At 39.2% G+C, this 15,653-nt stretch overlaps 1 protein-coding gene across 4 annotated transcripts in view; it reads left to right on the top strand.

Moving 5' to 3' along the window:
* The window catches only part of SLC1A2 (solute carrier family 1 member 2), a 90,549-nt gene extending 75,109 nt beyond the window's left edge, over nucleotides 1-15,440 (top strand). For all 4 annotated transcript variants that reach the window (XM_080395482.1, XM_080395479.1, XM_080395481.1 and 1 more), the window contains exons 8-11: nucleotides 1,033-1,227; nucleotides 4,095-4,229; nucleotides 11,190-11,421; nucleotides 14,864-15,440. In XM_080395482.1, the coding sequence (XP_080251608.1) occupies nucleotides 1,033-1,227; nucleotides 4,095-4,229; nucleotides 11,190-11,421; nucleotides 14,864-14,938 (637 nt within the window). In that variant the 3' untranslated portion in view covers nucleotides 14,939-15,440. The remainder of the gene's footprint in view (nucleotides 1-1,032; nucleotides 1,228-4,094; nucleotides 4,230-11,189; nucleotides 11,422-14,863) is intronic.
* The last annotated feature ends 213 nt before the right edge of the window (nucleotides 15,441-15,653 follow it).

Below are 15,653 nucleotides of genomic sequence, written 5' to 3'. Positions count from 1 at the left end.
AGTTTCAATATGTGTCAGTGAACTGCATTTTCTATTCTATTTTTCTTTGAAGAAGATACAGGAGTGTCTTTGCTGTAGGAGGCAAAGTGGTCCAGGAATTTGCTTGAAAACTGACCAGTAGTTACTGGTTAATTGCTCGCTAGATATTTTCTGCGATCAGCTATAAATATAGCTGCTAGAGTAAGGGAATATACTACATTGTTTTTAGAAAGTGTGAATTCTGCCTGATTTGGCTAAACCCACAGAATCGTAAGCATTTTATTACCTATGATTAAAAACACAGTAAAATAAATCATAATTACAAATGTATTTGTGAGGGTGGTAGAACACAAATGATTGTTATCGTGTATCTGGCTAACTGACATCTGTTAAAATAATTATTTCTGTGAACAAAGAATGGTCCAGTCATTTGAGCACAAGGTGGGGATCTAGAAGCTTTTACCTTCTTACTCATGTTTCCATAGATGTGCAACAAGAGGAGCCATTAGGAAGTGACTCAGGCACCTGTCAATCCAGAAGGCTTTGAGTTTTCCATAGATCCCACCTGAGATAGGTCAGCGTCATGTGCTTGTTCCAGATAACCTAGGCTGTTCATTATGATGCTACATTTTTATAGTTAGGTGTCTCAATTGTTCCTTAATCTCCCTATTCCATGGTTTAGTTATCTGTAAAATGGAAAGATTACATTTTTTGTACCCAAATGCATCTCTATGGTAGTGGATGAATGAATGAGTTGGGATGACCCTCAAGCTGCAAGGCACTAGCAACAGTATGGCGCAGCAAGTAACAGAAAATTTGGTGAGTCTAGTCCTTTACTCTTCTATGAGCAAATTAGTATTTTTGTAGGGGTAATGACACCAGAATAAGTGGGATACAATAGTGGAAACCTTTGAGAAATTTTGCCAACTCAGGTGAAGAAAAGCAAATAAACCACAATGGATGTTCTCCACCGAGTGGTGGACTTTGCTCCCTTATGTGTATATATTATATTGTAATTATGTCTTCTCTACTTTTTTGCTTTCTCTCCTTCAGTGCTGGAACATTACCTGTCACATTCCGGTGTCTTGAAGAAAATCTAGGCATTGATAAGCGTGTAACAAGGTTTGTTCTTCCCGTTGGAGCAACGATTAACATGGATGGAACTGCCCTTTATGAAGCTGTGGCTGCCATCTTCATAGCACAGATGAATGGAATTGAGCTGGATGGAGGACAGATAGTTACTGTGAGGTCAGTTCAAAGTACTTGTAGGCTTTGGTCCTGCAGACTGTAAAATGGGAGTTTTGGGTTGGATGTCTTCTCAGTAACTGTGATTCACCGTGAAATCCATGGATTTCTAATAATGATGTGCAAAGGAATGTCATAGACATAGGTGCTGATTCTCTGGTGACATTTGTTTTCTATCATTTGCAGTTCAGTGCACGCTGGTGTTCTTTTACAGTTTTGCTGTTGACAATACAAGGTGAAATACAGTATTCTCTGTCAATGCAATACCTTTTTTTAGTGTAGAGGGATGCTACAAGCAATACATGAGGCATTAACTTTCTAGAATGTATCTGTTTATATACATTGGAAGAAAAAGGTGTACCTGTGAAATGTATCCATGTATTTATGTTTGCCTGCATTTTTTCTGTGATTTTGGTGAACAGCAAGCAAAATGGATTGAAAATAACCTGGCCTGGGGGTGAGATTGCGTGCAGCATGGTCTGGATACTCCCAGACATTTTCTTTCTAAGCCAGCAAATATCTCTAGTGTTTTCATATGAAATTGTCATATCTAGGACTGAGTGTCTGGAAGGACAAAGAAAAGTACCCATTAAAATTGGGTAAGAGTGATTGAAGACTGTTTACTGTAATGGAGTTTTAAGACTTATTAGGTAGGGCTACTAATAAAAAACAATGACAATGTTATGACTGCTGCCGCTGAAGTTAATTTGCAGTGGAAAACTTGATGAAGACACCAGGCCTAACATTTTGAAAAGTTAAAATGGAAACCACAAGTGAAGGCTGCCAAGTTTGCCACCTTTGTGTAGTTTTTAGCCACTCACCTTTCTTTTAACAGTAAAGAAACTCCTGCAAAGGGCTGGCTAATGCTGTTTCTTGCCCAGCTATACTAGTTCCACATTTTCCATTTCTTTACTTCCTGCCCCAACCCCTGAAATAGTAAAGCCAACATTTGTAAAAGGTTCAAGGCTGCTTCTAATGCAGGTAGGTGCTAGACCTGCATGATGTGTATTTGCTGCTAAGACTGAAAACGGTCATTTCAGATGTGCCACATATTAAACTAAATTGAGACCAGGGAAATTCAAGTCAGGAGTCAGCTGTCATCAACGGATTTGGTAGGCTTGAACCCAGGTTCCTCCTCTTCTCCTCTGAGGGACTGACACCTTAGCTCTTCCTGATTTCACCGTTTCAAAGCTGATGTAGCCAGCTTTGTGACTTACATTTACTAAGCAGGCGGCAACTTTGGGCTACCTGTAAGAAAACCATTGGTTCTTCCCTTCATGCAGTATAGCATTTTTGCTACATCAGTATGACAAGAACTGTTGCTTGAGGTGGCAATACAAATGAATGACAGGTTATTAGGTTTTGTCTGCCAAATCCACTTTGTGATACTGAGGATATTCAAGTGACCCAGACATAAACTAACAAAGACTTAATTAGCCTTGACCAGCCCTAGTTACTTCATATTGGTCATGTAGATCCTCTGATTTCCTGTTTTCTTTGGGAGAGGGTGATCTTGGAAACGGTGGCTGAGCCAGACTGTTTAGACCTGAACAGTGCTAGATTCATTCCTGCTGTGGGAAGGTTGGCAGGAGCATTTCCTCACGGAGCTTGGAAGCAGTCCCTTACTAGCTCAGGCTGGAAGTGTTTGAGGAGCTGGCACTGTGCGCAGAGCCTGATGGCAGAGCAGAGCGTCCTGCCTGCATACCTGCTGGACCTGTCTGGGTGTTCAGTAGGCCAGGTTGCACTCTAACCCAGACACCTGACAAACACACTGCAACCTGGATTGTCTGGGTCAGACCGAGCCATCTGCCAGCTCTAAATCAAGCTAACATCTTCATAGATTAGCTCGGAAGTAATGGTTGAGGAGTTTCCCCCACAGAGACCTGTTTCCCCTACTTCTGTGTTGGAATCATTTTCAGATTTGTTGGGTACACCCACAGAAGTACAACACTGTTACTGATCTCTGTGTTTGACAAGACAGAAATAACTTTCTACTTTTTCCTTTTTTCCTTTTTCCTTTTTTTCCTTTCTCAATTTTCCTTTTTCCTTCTTCTTTCTTCCTTTCTCCTTTTTCCTGTCCCTAACTCTCCCTCTCCTTCTCTTCCCTGTTTTCTCCCCTTGCTTCGTCTTTGACAAATTTGTTTTCCATCCTTAGTAGGACTGCCCAATTTTGTTGATATTTGTTACGGTCTGTGTTGTATTTTTACAAACATTTGGAGCACATACATTCACTCTACTGGTCTTAATCAAAAAATAAGAGAGGCAAAAACCAAGACAGGTTTGGATTCATGAAACAATCAGATGAATTTTGCTTTTTCATCTAGGGTTATTTGTATCTAGGTTTGGTACTCCAGTGGCTTTTACTGTGGGAGTTTTGGGTGCAAAGACTTTTACTCTTTTGTACTTTGTAATAGCAACTTTCTCTCAGCCATTACTTCACAATTGAGTCTTCAATTACCATAAATAAACAGAAATGAACCACCCTGAAAATTCAACCTGTAGCCACCAAACTTCAGCAAATCTGGATGATCAAAGTCCAGAATTCAGCACCCTGGATGTGGTGGTAGAGCTCAGAAAACACCACCAGGTCAAAGATTTGAATATGATACTTACAACTTAAGAACTTAAAACTCTCATAAAACTCTCTTACAACTCTCAGAACAAACCCCATAGATTTGACCTCACCTAATATATATTTTTGGAGAAACACAAGCGTGAAAACTATGGCCTGAGATTACCATGAGTTATCATATAGTCATTAGTTTTCTGGGAAGAGTTCATTAAAAATAAGACCTTCCTAATAATCACGAGTATGCATTGAAGGCATATATTTCTCTTCCTATTACTGGATTTGATTTTTGTTTTTGCAGTTTGACCGCCACCCTTGCAAGTGTTGGAGCTGCCAGTATTCCCAGCGCGGGACTTGTCACTATGCTTCTGATCCTTACTGCAGTGGGTCTCCCTACCCAGGACATCAGTTTGCTTGTTGCTGTTGACTGGCTTTTGTAAGTTGTGCTGACTCCACTGCTCAGTGCAGAAAAAGTGGTGAAGTAATGCTTCTCTGTAGTGCTTTTCAGCCATTTATCTTAAAGAACTATAACACTCTCCTCTACAGATAAAGCAAAGGAGGAAATAGGTTATTTGATGAAGTAGGAGACACTGAAAGCAGCTTCTCAGCTGGAACAAACTGTTACAGAGCTACTGAAGTCAGTTTCCATGAAATCAGGATCTTCTTGTAAGACCCTTGGGCTCATGCACATATATTTTCTTTTTCCTGATGATGCCTCTCCAATCTCAGACACAGCTCAACAGCCATTTTCTGATCTTTGCATTCCTCTTTCTGTTTCTTATGGTTATGGTCTAAAATTAAGGACAAATGCTGAAAAATGCAAGTTCCATCAGGATGTTGTCAGCAAGTTATACGGTGATTTGGGCACTCATAGCATCAAATGTTTTATGCTGGTAGTGGGGAAACTCTGCTTCATTTTGTACGTAAGAAGGTAAAATAGTTTTAATAAAGAAACTGTTCTAGGACAGGATATAAACCAAAGACAAATAAGAAAGCAGAGAGAGGGAGAAGGTCCTTCCCTAGTTTGATTTTACTGACAGATCCCTCAGACTGGAGGGGTTGACTTGCATTTCCAAGGATCAAATTCCTTCAGTGCCATTGCAGGTCCTCCAACAAGAAACAGCTAACCCACAGATAGTTTTCCAAGGCTTTTGTTCTTCAACATTTGAATACAGGAAGCTGTACATATAGACAGAGCGTATGCCAGGCCACATCCTTTCTCATGTTGTCATTTGACAATGAGGATATCTGTCACCTGCGCAGAGCTGACAGGGACTCAGTATGCTCTAAGTTGTACTGGCCTCTGTAGGCTTTTTCATTGTCTATATATTGTTTATGTTTATTTTTATTATTTATATTTATATATTATTTATATTTTTATATTATATTGTTTATATGTATGTACATATATTTATATGTATGTACATATATTTATATAAACAATATATTATTTGTATTTATACGGTCTGCCTCAGGACAGTATATTCTGGTCAACAGCCATCTCTCCTCTAATGTTCTTTTACTTAGTATAGACGTATGTTTCTGTTGTGCCAGCTGTGATGCCCAGAAGGGGAGAAGTCAGTACCACTTTGTACTATTTGTGCATTTCCTCCTACACTAGCAGCCTCAACTGCCCACTTGTGGTAGCTTTCAGTCCCAGGTACACTACTAAAATGATGCAAGAAGGAATAGCAGAGTTGAGAATGTGAAGGTAAAATAGAAAATTAATTTTCTGTCGTTATCTTTTGGCATATTGAGAAGAATACAAGAACCTGGTCAATTCTCCAACATGTATCTTGGATCTACTGCTACACTCTATCTGTTGTTACCTATCTCGTCACCAAGAGTTGTGAAGAATAGGACACAGCTCTGATTTCTGCTTCAGTGAAAAATGAAAGAGGAATTTACGGCTTGGGAAGGCGAAGGGAAAAGATGACTTACATATTTTATATATAACTGACTATCATGATATTATGACTCAGAATGGTGAAATGAGGCAGGGTTCAGCAGTCAGAGTACAGCTGGCATAGGGAAGAATGTGATATTCTGTGGGTTTATTATATTTATGAAGTCATGGTTGAAAACAGGAAAGTGGCATAGGAATCTGCAGATGGGAGGAGGAGAGCAAAAGGGAGGTGCATACTCATTTTAAGTACATGTTTTTGCTGGCTCTCAAAGTAAGGCAAATAGGTAGGTTTCTGCAGCTGGTAGGAGGGTGTGCAAAAGGAGCCTGTGGTTTGTTTGTTTTTTTAGGGAAATGTCATTTAAAAATATTCCTGTGGACTGAGAAGCTCTGCCCACACTAGCAAACCTCAGAGCTGTAAGCTGACCAGCAGTTCTGATCCACTAGTCAAGTGCTGCATGTCAGGCTTGGCTTCAGCAGCGTTGTTACTACTGGCTGATCCAGCCCTGCTTAGGAAATAAAAACATCTGTAATGTGGAGATGTAGCGGTGATGAATGTAGCTATAGGAAGGATAGTACTTCTAAAATAAATGTTTCAAGGTATTTTTCCAAAACAAATGCCAGGCAAAAGAACCTTTCAGCACAAACAGTTGGGTTTGGATCCTTCTGGCCTAACAATAAGCAGTGCAACTGCAGCGTGATTCAGATTTGAAAGGTAGCGGGAAAAGGGAAAAGAGATAAAAAAAGAGGCGGAAAGCTTTGTGTCACGCCCCTAGTGCTGTGAAGTTACAAGATTGTTGTGCTAATTAACATATGTTTAACAGCTAATAGGTTTATTTTCAGTCTTCCAGTGGTTGTGTTGTGGTAGCTGTGACGATCTAATGAGCTATGGGAAATGTCACTGCTGACATTGCTGATGTTGAGAAAAGGCACACAAGCCAGCTTTTGCACAAATATTTGGGCACACAAACCAGACCTAAACAATATTGGAAATGAAAGGTCATAAAAATATGTTTTCTTTACTTATAAATGTTGTCTTCCATTTCATTATCATCAACTAACTTTACATCAGTACTTCTAATAGAATGTAGAAGAGAAAGTTAGTAAAATATTTAAGACCCAATTCCAGCCAGTTTTCTGGAACCAGTGTGTAAATGCAACCAGCCATGTAGAAATATTTAGAATGGCTCTCTTATAACATTTTAATTTCAGATAATGAAAACCTTTAAAAAAATCATAGGATCATAGACTGGGTTGGGCTGGAAGGGAGCTTAAAAATCGTCTAGTTCCAATCCCCCTGCCACGGGCAGGGACGCCTTCCACCAGACCAGGTTGTTCACAGCCCCATCCAGCCTGGCCTGGAACACTGCCAGGGATGGGGCATCCACAGCTGCTCTGGGCAGCCTGTGCCAGTGCCTCACCGCCCTCACGGTAAAGAATTTATTCCTAATATGTAATCCAAATCTACCCTCTTTCAGTTCAAAACCGTTACTTCTTGTCCTATCATGACATGCCCTTGTAAAAAGTCCCTCTCCAGATTTCTTGTCAGCCCCTTTAGGTGCTAAAGGCTGTCACCAGTCACCTTATTTTCCATGTGCTTTAGCATAGTTTCCAGGAGGATCTTTTCCATGGTCTGGCCGGGCACTGAGGTGAAACTGACTGGCCTGCAGTTTCCTGAGTCTTCCTTATTTTTAAGCCTTGTTAAAAATGGGAGTTACGCTTCTGCTGTTCCAGTGCATGGGAACTTCACCGGACTACCATGACTTCTCAAATATGATGTACAGTGGTTTAGCCAGATCCCCTAGGACCTGTGGATGCACGTCATCAGGTCCCATGGACTTGTGCACCTTCAGGTTCCTTAGATGGTCTTGAACCTGATCTTCTCCTACAGCAAGCAGTTCTTCATTCTCCCAGGCCTGTCATTTGCCTTCTGCAACTTGGGCGGTGTGGCTGGAGTGTTGGGGGTGAGGAGTGAGGTGGAAAAGTCATTGAGTACCTTCTCTACTCTACTCATTTCATACTTTGAGTGTCACAATATTTCTGATGAAAGAAAATGTCAGAACATCGATTGATTTTGCAACACTATCGTCTTCTGAAACTGTGGTCTTACCAAAGTCAGTTTTGCACAATTTGGTCGTGGTGTAACACAAAGCTGACTTTTGGTTGTTATTAAAATTGGCACTCTCTCCTTCAAATCGGAGCCAAAAATTTTCTGTATCAATTTCTTCTCACGCCTCTCCAATATGTAGAGATTAGGTTGCTCAACCTTTCCCCCTCCCATGCATACATACATACACAGCATGAGCTCTTTCATCAGGCAAGTTTCCCAAGATTTCACAACTCTCTTCGTTTCTCAGTTTAAAACTAAGCACAACACAGCAGTGACATTTAATAGGACAGTAGTTATATGCCAACAGCTGGACTAAAACCAGCCTCTTTTACTCTAGCCAGAAGCTGGCTACTTTCCAGATGTGAGACTAACAAGCTTAGCGAATATCATAGCACAACCTCAAATACAGTGGTATTTTGCTGTGAAGAGAGGAATTAGAGAAAATGGGCTTGGACAGCTGATCTGGTATTTAAACCTTCCTTCAGTAACTCAGAAAAGATTGTTTGAGTTCTGACTCTGTTCCTTGGCTTAGATCTAAATTCAGAATAGTCTGACTAAATTGATGTCTGAATGTTACGAACAGGGCCTTACAGAAATCAAATTAAGCTATACAAACCAGGAGCTCTTTCCTATCATGGCAAAGAGGTAAGGCAAGTTAAGCATGTCACCTGGTCTTTGGTTTAGCAGCTGTGCTAAGATTTTAATCTCCTTTCAAAGGTCTAGTAAGGTTGATATACTGGGTTTTCAAGCTTTCAGGGAACTGGAGTAACTTTTTTGCATACTAGTATGATATATAGGTACTATGACATTAATAACATGATTGATGTCATGGCTTGATTCAGTTCTAGTTTCTCTTCCTTTCATCTACATTGTTAAGCTTCCAATTCTTCTGATTTATGCCAGTTTGAGGAAACCAGGCATTAACCCTTATCAGGATTTAAAGAATTGCTTCCCTGTTATTCCAAGACCCATTCTTACCAGATGTTGAGTTGGCTTTTGAGAGAGAAGTTTGACTTTCAGTCCCATTATTCCTCTCAGAAGCTGTTACGGACAATGCAGAAATAGCTGTGTTGGGGCAAGTAATTTACTAGACTGCAACTTTCCCACATTGATTTTGTTAACATCGTTGCAGCATAGCTGGAATTAATCGGTTGGTTGTTTTGAACAAAGGAGTAAGTACAGTCTTCTTTATTCTTCATAGGATGTTTTTTGGCCCGAAACAGGTCAGTGGTACTTCGCTGTTGACTCCTGAGAGCCAAAACTTTGTCCTTTTGGTTGTAAGGAAATTTACTTGTTTACTTTGGTTCACTCAGTATAGCGTGTTCTGCAGCACTGTGCGGTTTGCATTGCTGAATCTCTTGGTGAGTAGTGCATGCCTATGGGCTGGAGCATCTCCTCAAATGACCCTTTTAGAGTTTGAATTGTACCTCAATTATATTTATGTATTCTCTCCACCTTGTTTTTTTGGCATCCTATACTATCCATTGCTTGGCATCAGCGAATCCTTTCAAAATTTAATACCACTCATACAAAAAAAAAATAAAAATAAAAATTAAGCAGGTGTTCTTTTTGCAGGGCTATATTCCCAGGTTCAGTATATTTAATGGTCTTAATTAAAAATTATGCTCAGAAAGTCATATCTTCCTTTTCTGCCACTCTGGCCAGGTTTAAAACACTCTTCACAGGCACAGGATGAGAAACTGTATAAAGCATTTCATTTGTGCAAAGAAAAACTGGAAGGATGTTTTCCTCCTATGGGTTGTTGGTTTGCTTGGTTTTCAGGGGGATTATTGGAGGTTTTTTTCCCCTCTGGGTATTCTTTTGATGACAGAAAAATAAAAATTAACTGTTTCAGTTAAAATATTACACCACAAACTCCAAGTATGTAAGTACGATAATGCAGAGAGGGAGAAACTTGAAAGGGAATACAGTTCTACAGCTGGGAAATGAAGATTTGCAGATATTTAGAGGACAGATGCTGAAAAGAGCTCACAAGTTTGTATGGCCATGAATAGGAATGCGTAATGAATGTTTACCAGTTAGGGTTTATATATTTAGGGTTGTTTTTTTCTCAGGAAAAGGAGATGTCACATGAATATAGTACTAGGAATACTAGAAAGGGTGTTTTCAAATTAATGGCTGTCACAGGAAATGAAGTCTTTCATGCTGGCTTTTCTGTCACTTGGCAAATGTCCGCACTATTCAACCTGCCTAATTTATGTAAATGAGTCTTTGTGGATATACCTCTGAGAATTAATCGGTGTAATTGCTTCTCTGACCTATTTGACAAAGCTAAACTTAGTTGCTGCAGTAGCTTTAAATTGCAGTCCTCAGTCAGAAGGTATTTAGGAGTCTTATGTTTAGTTCAGATATAAAGAGGCAAATTAGACTGTAAATGATTTTGACATCTGTAATACAGCCTACCTGCCATAGGCGAGATAACAGAAGCCCATAGTCCTGCAGCGCTCTGTAAGACCATCTTCCATTTTTGCAGAGTTTTGGGCAGGTTTGGGGCAGAATTCTGAAATCAGGGAAAACCCACAACCATGAGTTCACTGCTGACAGATAAAGCCACGCTCTAAAGACAAGACAGGAGAAAGATGGCGTGTCTGTCCAGCGGCATCCTGTCCAGTAAGTGCCAACAAACACATTTCCTTGTAATGAAGCATGTGAGCCTCTGTTGGCACCTTCCTACAACGAGGGGCACTTGTTACTGAAATGCTGTCACAGGCTCATCATTTTGTAGGCCATGACCTATATTTGGTTGGCGCATATGCTGAGCTTTGGCATACAGCAGTGTGAGCAGGCATGCTGCCATGCTGACAGATGACTGTCTGTGAAGATGGTGCCAGGAGAAGAACTTCAGTGGCCTGAGCCATGTGGAGATATTTCAGATTTTTTTTCCCCATAGTTTGCTTACTAAGAATAAAGGGACAGGCCCAGAAATGAGAACACTTCATCAGACCCAAAATCCTTTTCTCTGGCTGCATTTAAATGCAGTACTATGAAAAATTTAGATAAAGCAAAGGGCAATGTGAGCCTGACACCCTGAAATTGAAACCTCCAGCTCCAGAAGCAGGCACTGGGGAGATCTTAGTCAAGCACAGCTCCGCAGCTTGGCTGTGTCTCTAGCACAAGTTCTTCACCAAAATCCATGAGTATGAGCAGCTGGGACATGGGAGTTTGCACATCCTCCCTGTCTGAACAAGTCCCTTGGGAAAGTAAGCTTTTTCAATTTCACTTGAAAGCTCCCATCTTTCTGTTCTAAAGACGCCTTAAACTTTCTGAAATAAATGCAGTAACTGTAACATTAACAGGGCTGCTGTGCCCTACTTTTTCTTCCTCTCATGCCATTCAGCCTCTGCCTTTTGCTTCTTTTATAGGGACCGGATGAGGACGTCTGTCAATGTAGTGGGCGATTCTTTCGGTGCTGGCATTGTCTACCACCTTTCCAAGGCAGAACTTGACACCATTGATTCCCATCATAAAGGGCACGAAGACATTGAAATGACCAAGACTCAGTCAATCTATGACGACATGAAAAATCATAGGGAAAACAACTCAAACCAATGCGTTTTTGCAGCTCACAACTCAGTCATAGTAGATGAGTGCAAGGTACCTTTCACATTTATGGATATTGAGACATGTATATAGCACTGCATGCTTTATTTTATCTTATTTTTTAACCTGCATGTATTTTTCAAATCGTTCTGCAAATAACAATGTGACAACAAGGTCCATGAACCCCAGACATTTTGAATGAGTTTGAGCAGTTCAAAAGATGTTTTTTTGCACTCTTCCTAAAAGTTGTCATTTGAGGGGAAAAAATCATGTGCATTGTTTACATATCAAAAGGCAAGATGCAGCGTATTATGGAATATGCCAAGACGCAGAGAGTATGGCATCACCTTCTATGGACATTTACTTAATTTTCTATGGCAACAGAGAACTTAAATTGCCAACCCAAATGAAGAATAGCTGCAATTCAGATACAGGTGTTGTCATTTGCTGACTGCCTTCATGATATGCTGTTCAGAGATGGACATGTTGAATGCACTTTAGCATCAGAATGCTGCTGCACTCATACAGCATGCTTACGCTTTGCTTCTGTGATTGTTCCCAAGTCATTAAGACACAAACGTTGTATTCTCTCTCTAATCCTTGCTGTAACTAACATGGATTATTAATAGTAATAATAATGTCTTGATCAGAGCAAAGTGAGCTTGACAAACCCTACTAGTTGAATGAGAAAACAGTTGGGGAGGTTAGTGGTTAAAACTTAACTAAGCACCCACCACTAGGACAGGACACTTTAAAATCAAGACAACAGTTTTTGAAAAGAGAGTAAACAAGCTGGAACTTTTAATTTTGTAATATTTTAATATTTATTTATTAATATTTTGATCTGATCCTGCACACTCTTTGACGCAGTGAATTTGCCAGTGAGCCTACCTTAGCCATTCATCCAAACAGATTCTCTTGCATCTTCCAGTTGCCACAACTAAGCCAGTATCTCAGCTGTGAATGCCTACGCTAAGTCCATTAGCAGATCACTATGTATGCTGGAAATATAAATCCTATTCTGTCACTTTCACCTGTCTCCAGCCTGGATGGAAATGTTCTTTAGCATATATTGTTTTCTAATGCTTACTTCTAGATAATGTCAGGCCAAGCCTGCATTTCCAGGGGAAAACTAATACTGAATTCAGGAAAGAAAAAACTTTTATCCTCAATTTTCCTCCAAGTTTTTAATAACATGATTATTTTAAGTGAAAACAAACACTTCCTTTTGGCCCTTTCCTTTTCTGACTCACTATATTTTCATGAGAAAAAAGAAAAGAAAATCTGAAATGGAAAGAGAATACATGTTTAAACTAAACTGTACTTCTCAAAATAGAAAAGAATGCAGAATAGATAAAAATTTCAAGGAAAAAAAACTCCCTGAAAAGAAGGGTCTCATTTGATAATTTTTTTTTTGTCGTTAAAAATAAGTGTGTGCACACACGCACTTTTGGGTTAAATTCTTCTGGAACTTTCAGAAGACTTTTTCAGTGAAATAGACTCCGCTAATTTCAGTGGGTTATAAGACAAATTCAGCTACCATATATCAGTCTGAATATTCAGTTCATGGAACTGAATACTGATAATTTTATCTCATAATATCTCTTAGATTTGCACAGACATTCAAGTCTAGAAAGTAGTAGCCCATTGATGCAATGCTTGCACTTTCTTTTCTCCTTCGTTTTCTTTTATAATTTCCCTCAGTCGAGGCAGTAGCTCAGCTCTTAAACGTGGATTAACAGTGTAGTGTGGCATCCTAAACCCACCCTTTCATTAAAATTTGGTGACAGTGATTCATGAGCTGGAAGTGTTTGTCCTTTTTCATTGTTTTAGGTTTGTTCTGCTTGCAATCTCATTTTGCACTTTTAAACTCATGCGATGAGCCAGGGTTTACTGGATTCAGCATAAGGCTGACTTTGAGCAGGTCACTTGTCTTGTCCATGTGTCTGTCTGCAAGCTGCCAAAAGGATGTGATCTTACAGTCTACTTTATAAACTATGAATGTATGCTGATGTTTGCAAAGCATTTGGATCATGTTCAAGTGGTCTATAGCTCCCAAGTGTTAGAGTAGCAAAAGAAACAGAGTATAGGATCTGGGGCTTCAAAACAGCCAGCTGTTAAATCTGAAGAGACATCTCTTCATCCTGTCAAATGCACTGGTGGGTTGAAAAGCTCACTGCAACTCTGGTCAGAATTTGGAAAAGGTAATCTACTAGCATGTCCTTTCTGTTTACTTTCTGTAATAAATTCAATATATAACATTATTAGTTTATAATTTTGCATGGTCAATGTATATAATTAATGAGTAGTTTACCTTTATACGGGGGTAGAGTAGTGGTTACTGCACGATATTTTTGTATTTTTTTTATTATCATATTTCACATGATTCTATGTGATTTTCATTTCTGAATAAGCTGTTCATTCCTGTATTTGCATGTTTCCCCCTTTCAATTATCTAAGAAAAAGCTTGACTTTGTTTCAAAAATCAGTGCATTTTGTCATGTTTCCATGTCCCAAAATGCTTCCATGCATCCAGTTTATCCAGCATGGGGAATTTCAGCTCTGTCTTTAAGTTTTCATTTGAAGCTGGGGATGTTAACTTACAAGGTAAGTTAGGAAAGAGTGAGCCATCCATTTAGGATGAAATGAAAGATTCTCTCCCAATTATAAATATCTAGATCACTTTTGTAAAGCTAAATTGACATTTTACCTTTTTAAAATTTTTCAAATCATTTAGCTGGAGCTATCTTTCTGGAAGCATGTGTTTATTTATAGTGATTTCTGGGATGTGATGTACTGGCCAGTGTTTACTGTGAGTTGTAGATCACTATTGGTCTTCTACCATACTTAAAACATAAAAATTTTAACACATACCTTTACTGGCAAGAGTGCTGTTTTGCTGTACTATGTGCAAGACAAAGATAGCATTATGACTATAGTCAAAGTCTTTCACTACATTGTTAGAAATAGTGGTATAATGAACAATACTTTCACAGTGTATCTTTTCCTCCATTTCTTTAAAGGTGGTGTAATTGTAGGTGAGTTTGTATAGATAGACATCTATATGATTATTCTGGCCTTGCATATTTTTCATGTCCTTGCATCAGCTATCCTGCTTTGCTAAGGAATTCCACTGAAAAAATATGGCTTTCTACATTAAAAAAAAAAATCTGTTTTTTTAAATAATCCAGATAAATCTATAAGAGATAGAAAGGAGTAGAATCTGAAATATTTATTTAAAAAAACACTACAGCAAAGGCTAAGAAAATACAGAACTTTTTTCCTACTGCTGATGTTTTCTAGACAGTATAATAAATGAACGGGAGTCTCACTATTTGGGAGTGTTGTGAATTCTGAATAAATGCATTTTACATATATAATAATACATGGTGTATGTAATTCCTGTAAATATCATGATCTTCCATATAAAACTCATGACTTTTCTTGTCAAAGTGCCTTGGCCTTTAAGTTGGTTGTTGATGATAATTACTTGCAGGTAACACTGGCAACCAATGGCAAATCTGCAGACTTCAGTGTTGTTGAAGAAGAGCCTTGGAAACGTGAAAACTAAGGGAAGAGGTTCCTAGCTCCATCTTTAGTAAGCCCTGAAGCTATCTTCTGGCAAAAGATATCACGATTAAAGAAGATTTCTCTTTTTTCTATTTAACAGCTACAGTTTCTGCTTACTTAATTTCCTAACTGAAACTTAGCAAAGATCTCATCGAGTCATGGTAGTGTCTTTGCCAAGCAATGATACATAACCATCTGTCTCCCTTGTGTTACTGTTTGGATGATGCAGCTGGAGAATACTCCATGCAGTGCAATGTGCTCTCACCCACCTCCCCTTTCATTCAAGACACAGAGAATGTAAATGCTGCAAAATGGGAAGATCAAAGTGCCAGTACGGTTCACTACAGAGACTCAGGGTCACAAATACGAGAGAAACATAGCACCACATAAACCTTCAAGTGTTTTGGTGACTCTTGTGGCATACCTGATCTATTTAGCGCTGTATGGCTGAAATATCTTTTGAAAATATCCATAAAAATTTCTATTTGTTTTAATAATAACAAGCACTGTATTTTTGTGCCTAGTTGTACTTTAAACTGAACTTAGATCCAGGGACAAGATTAATGTGTAGAAGTTAGTAAATTATCCCAAACATTTGGTTAGATCCGTACGACTAATACTTAACATCAAGACAAGACCTTGGATTTGTATGTGCATGTGATGTGTTTTTATCGGCTGTCCCAGGGCAGGTGCAGCCTTATGCTGGGGCTGTGCTG

Source organism: Falco punctatus, assembly GCF_963210335.1.
Source record: "Falco punctatus genome assembly, chromosome: 7".
NCBI classification, from domain to species: Eukaryota; Metazoa; Chordata; class Aves; order Falconiformes; family Falconidae; genus Falco; species Falco punctatus.
The sequence above is the reverse complement of the archived record's forward strand: the minus strand, read 5'-3'. Positions and strand labels throughout refer to the sequence as shown.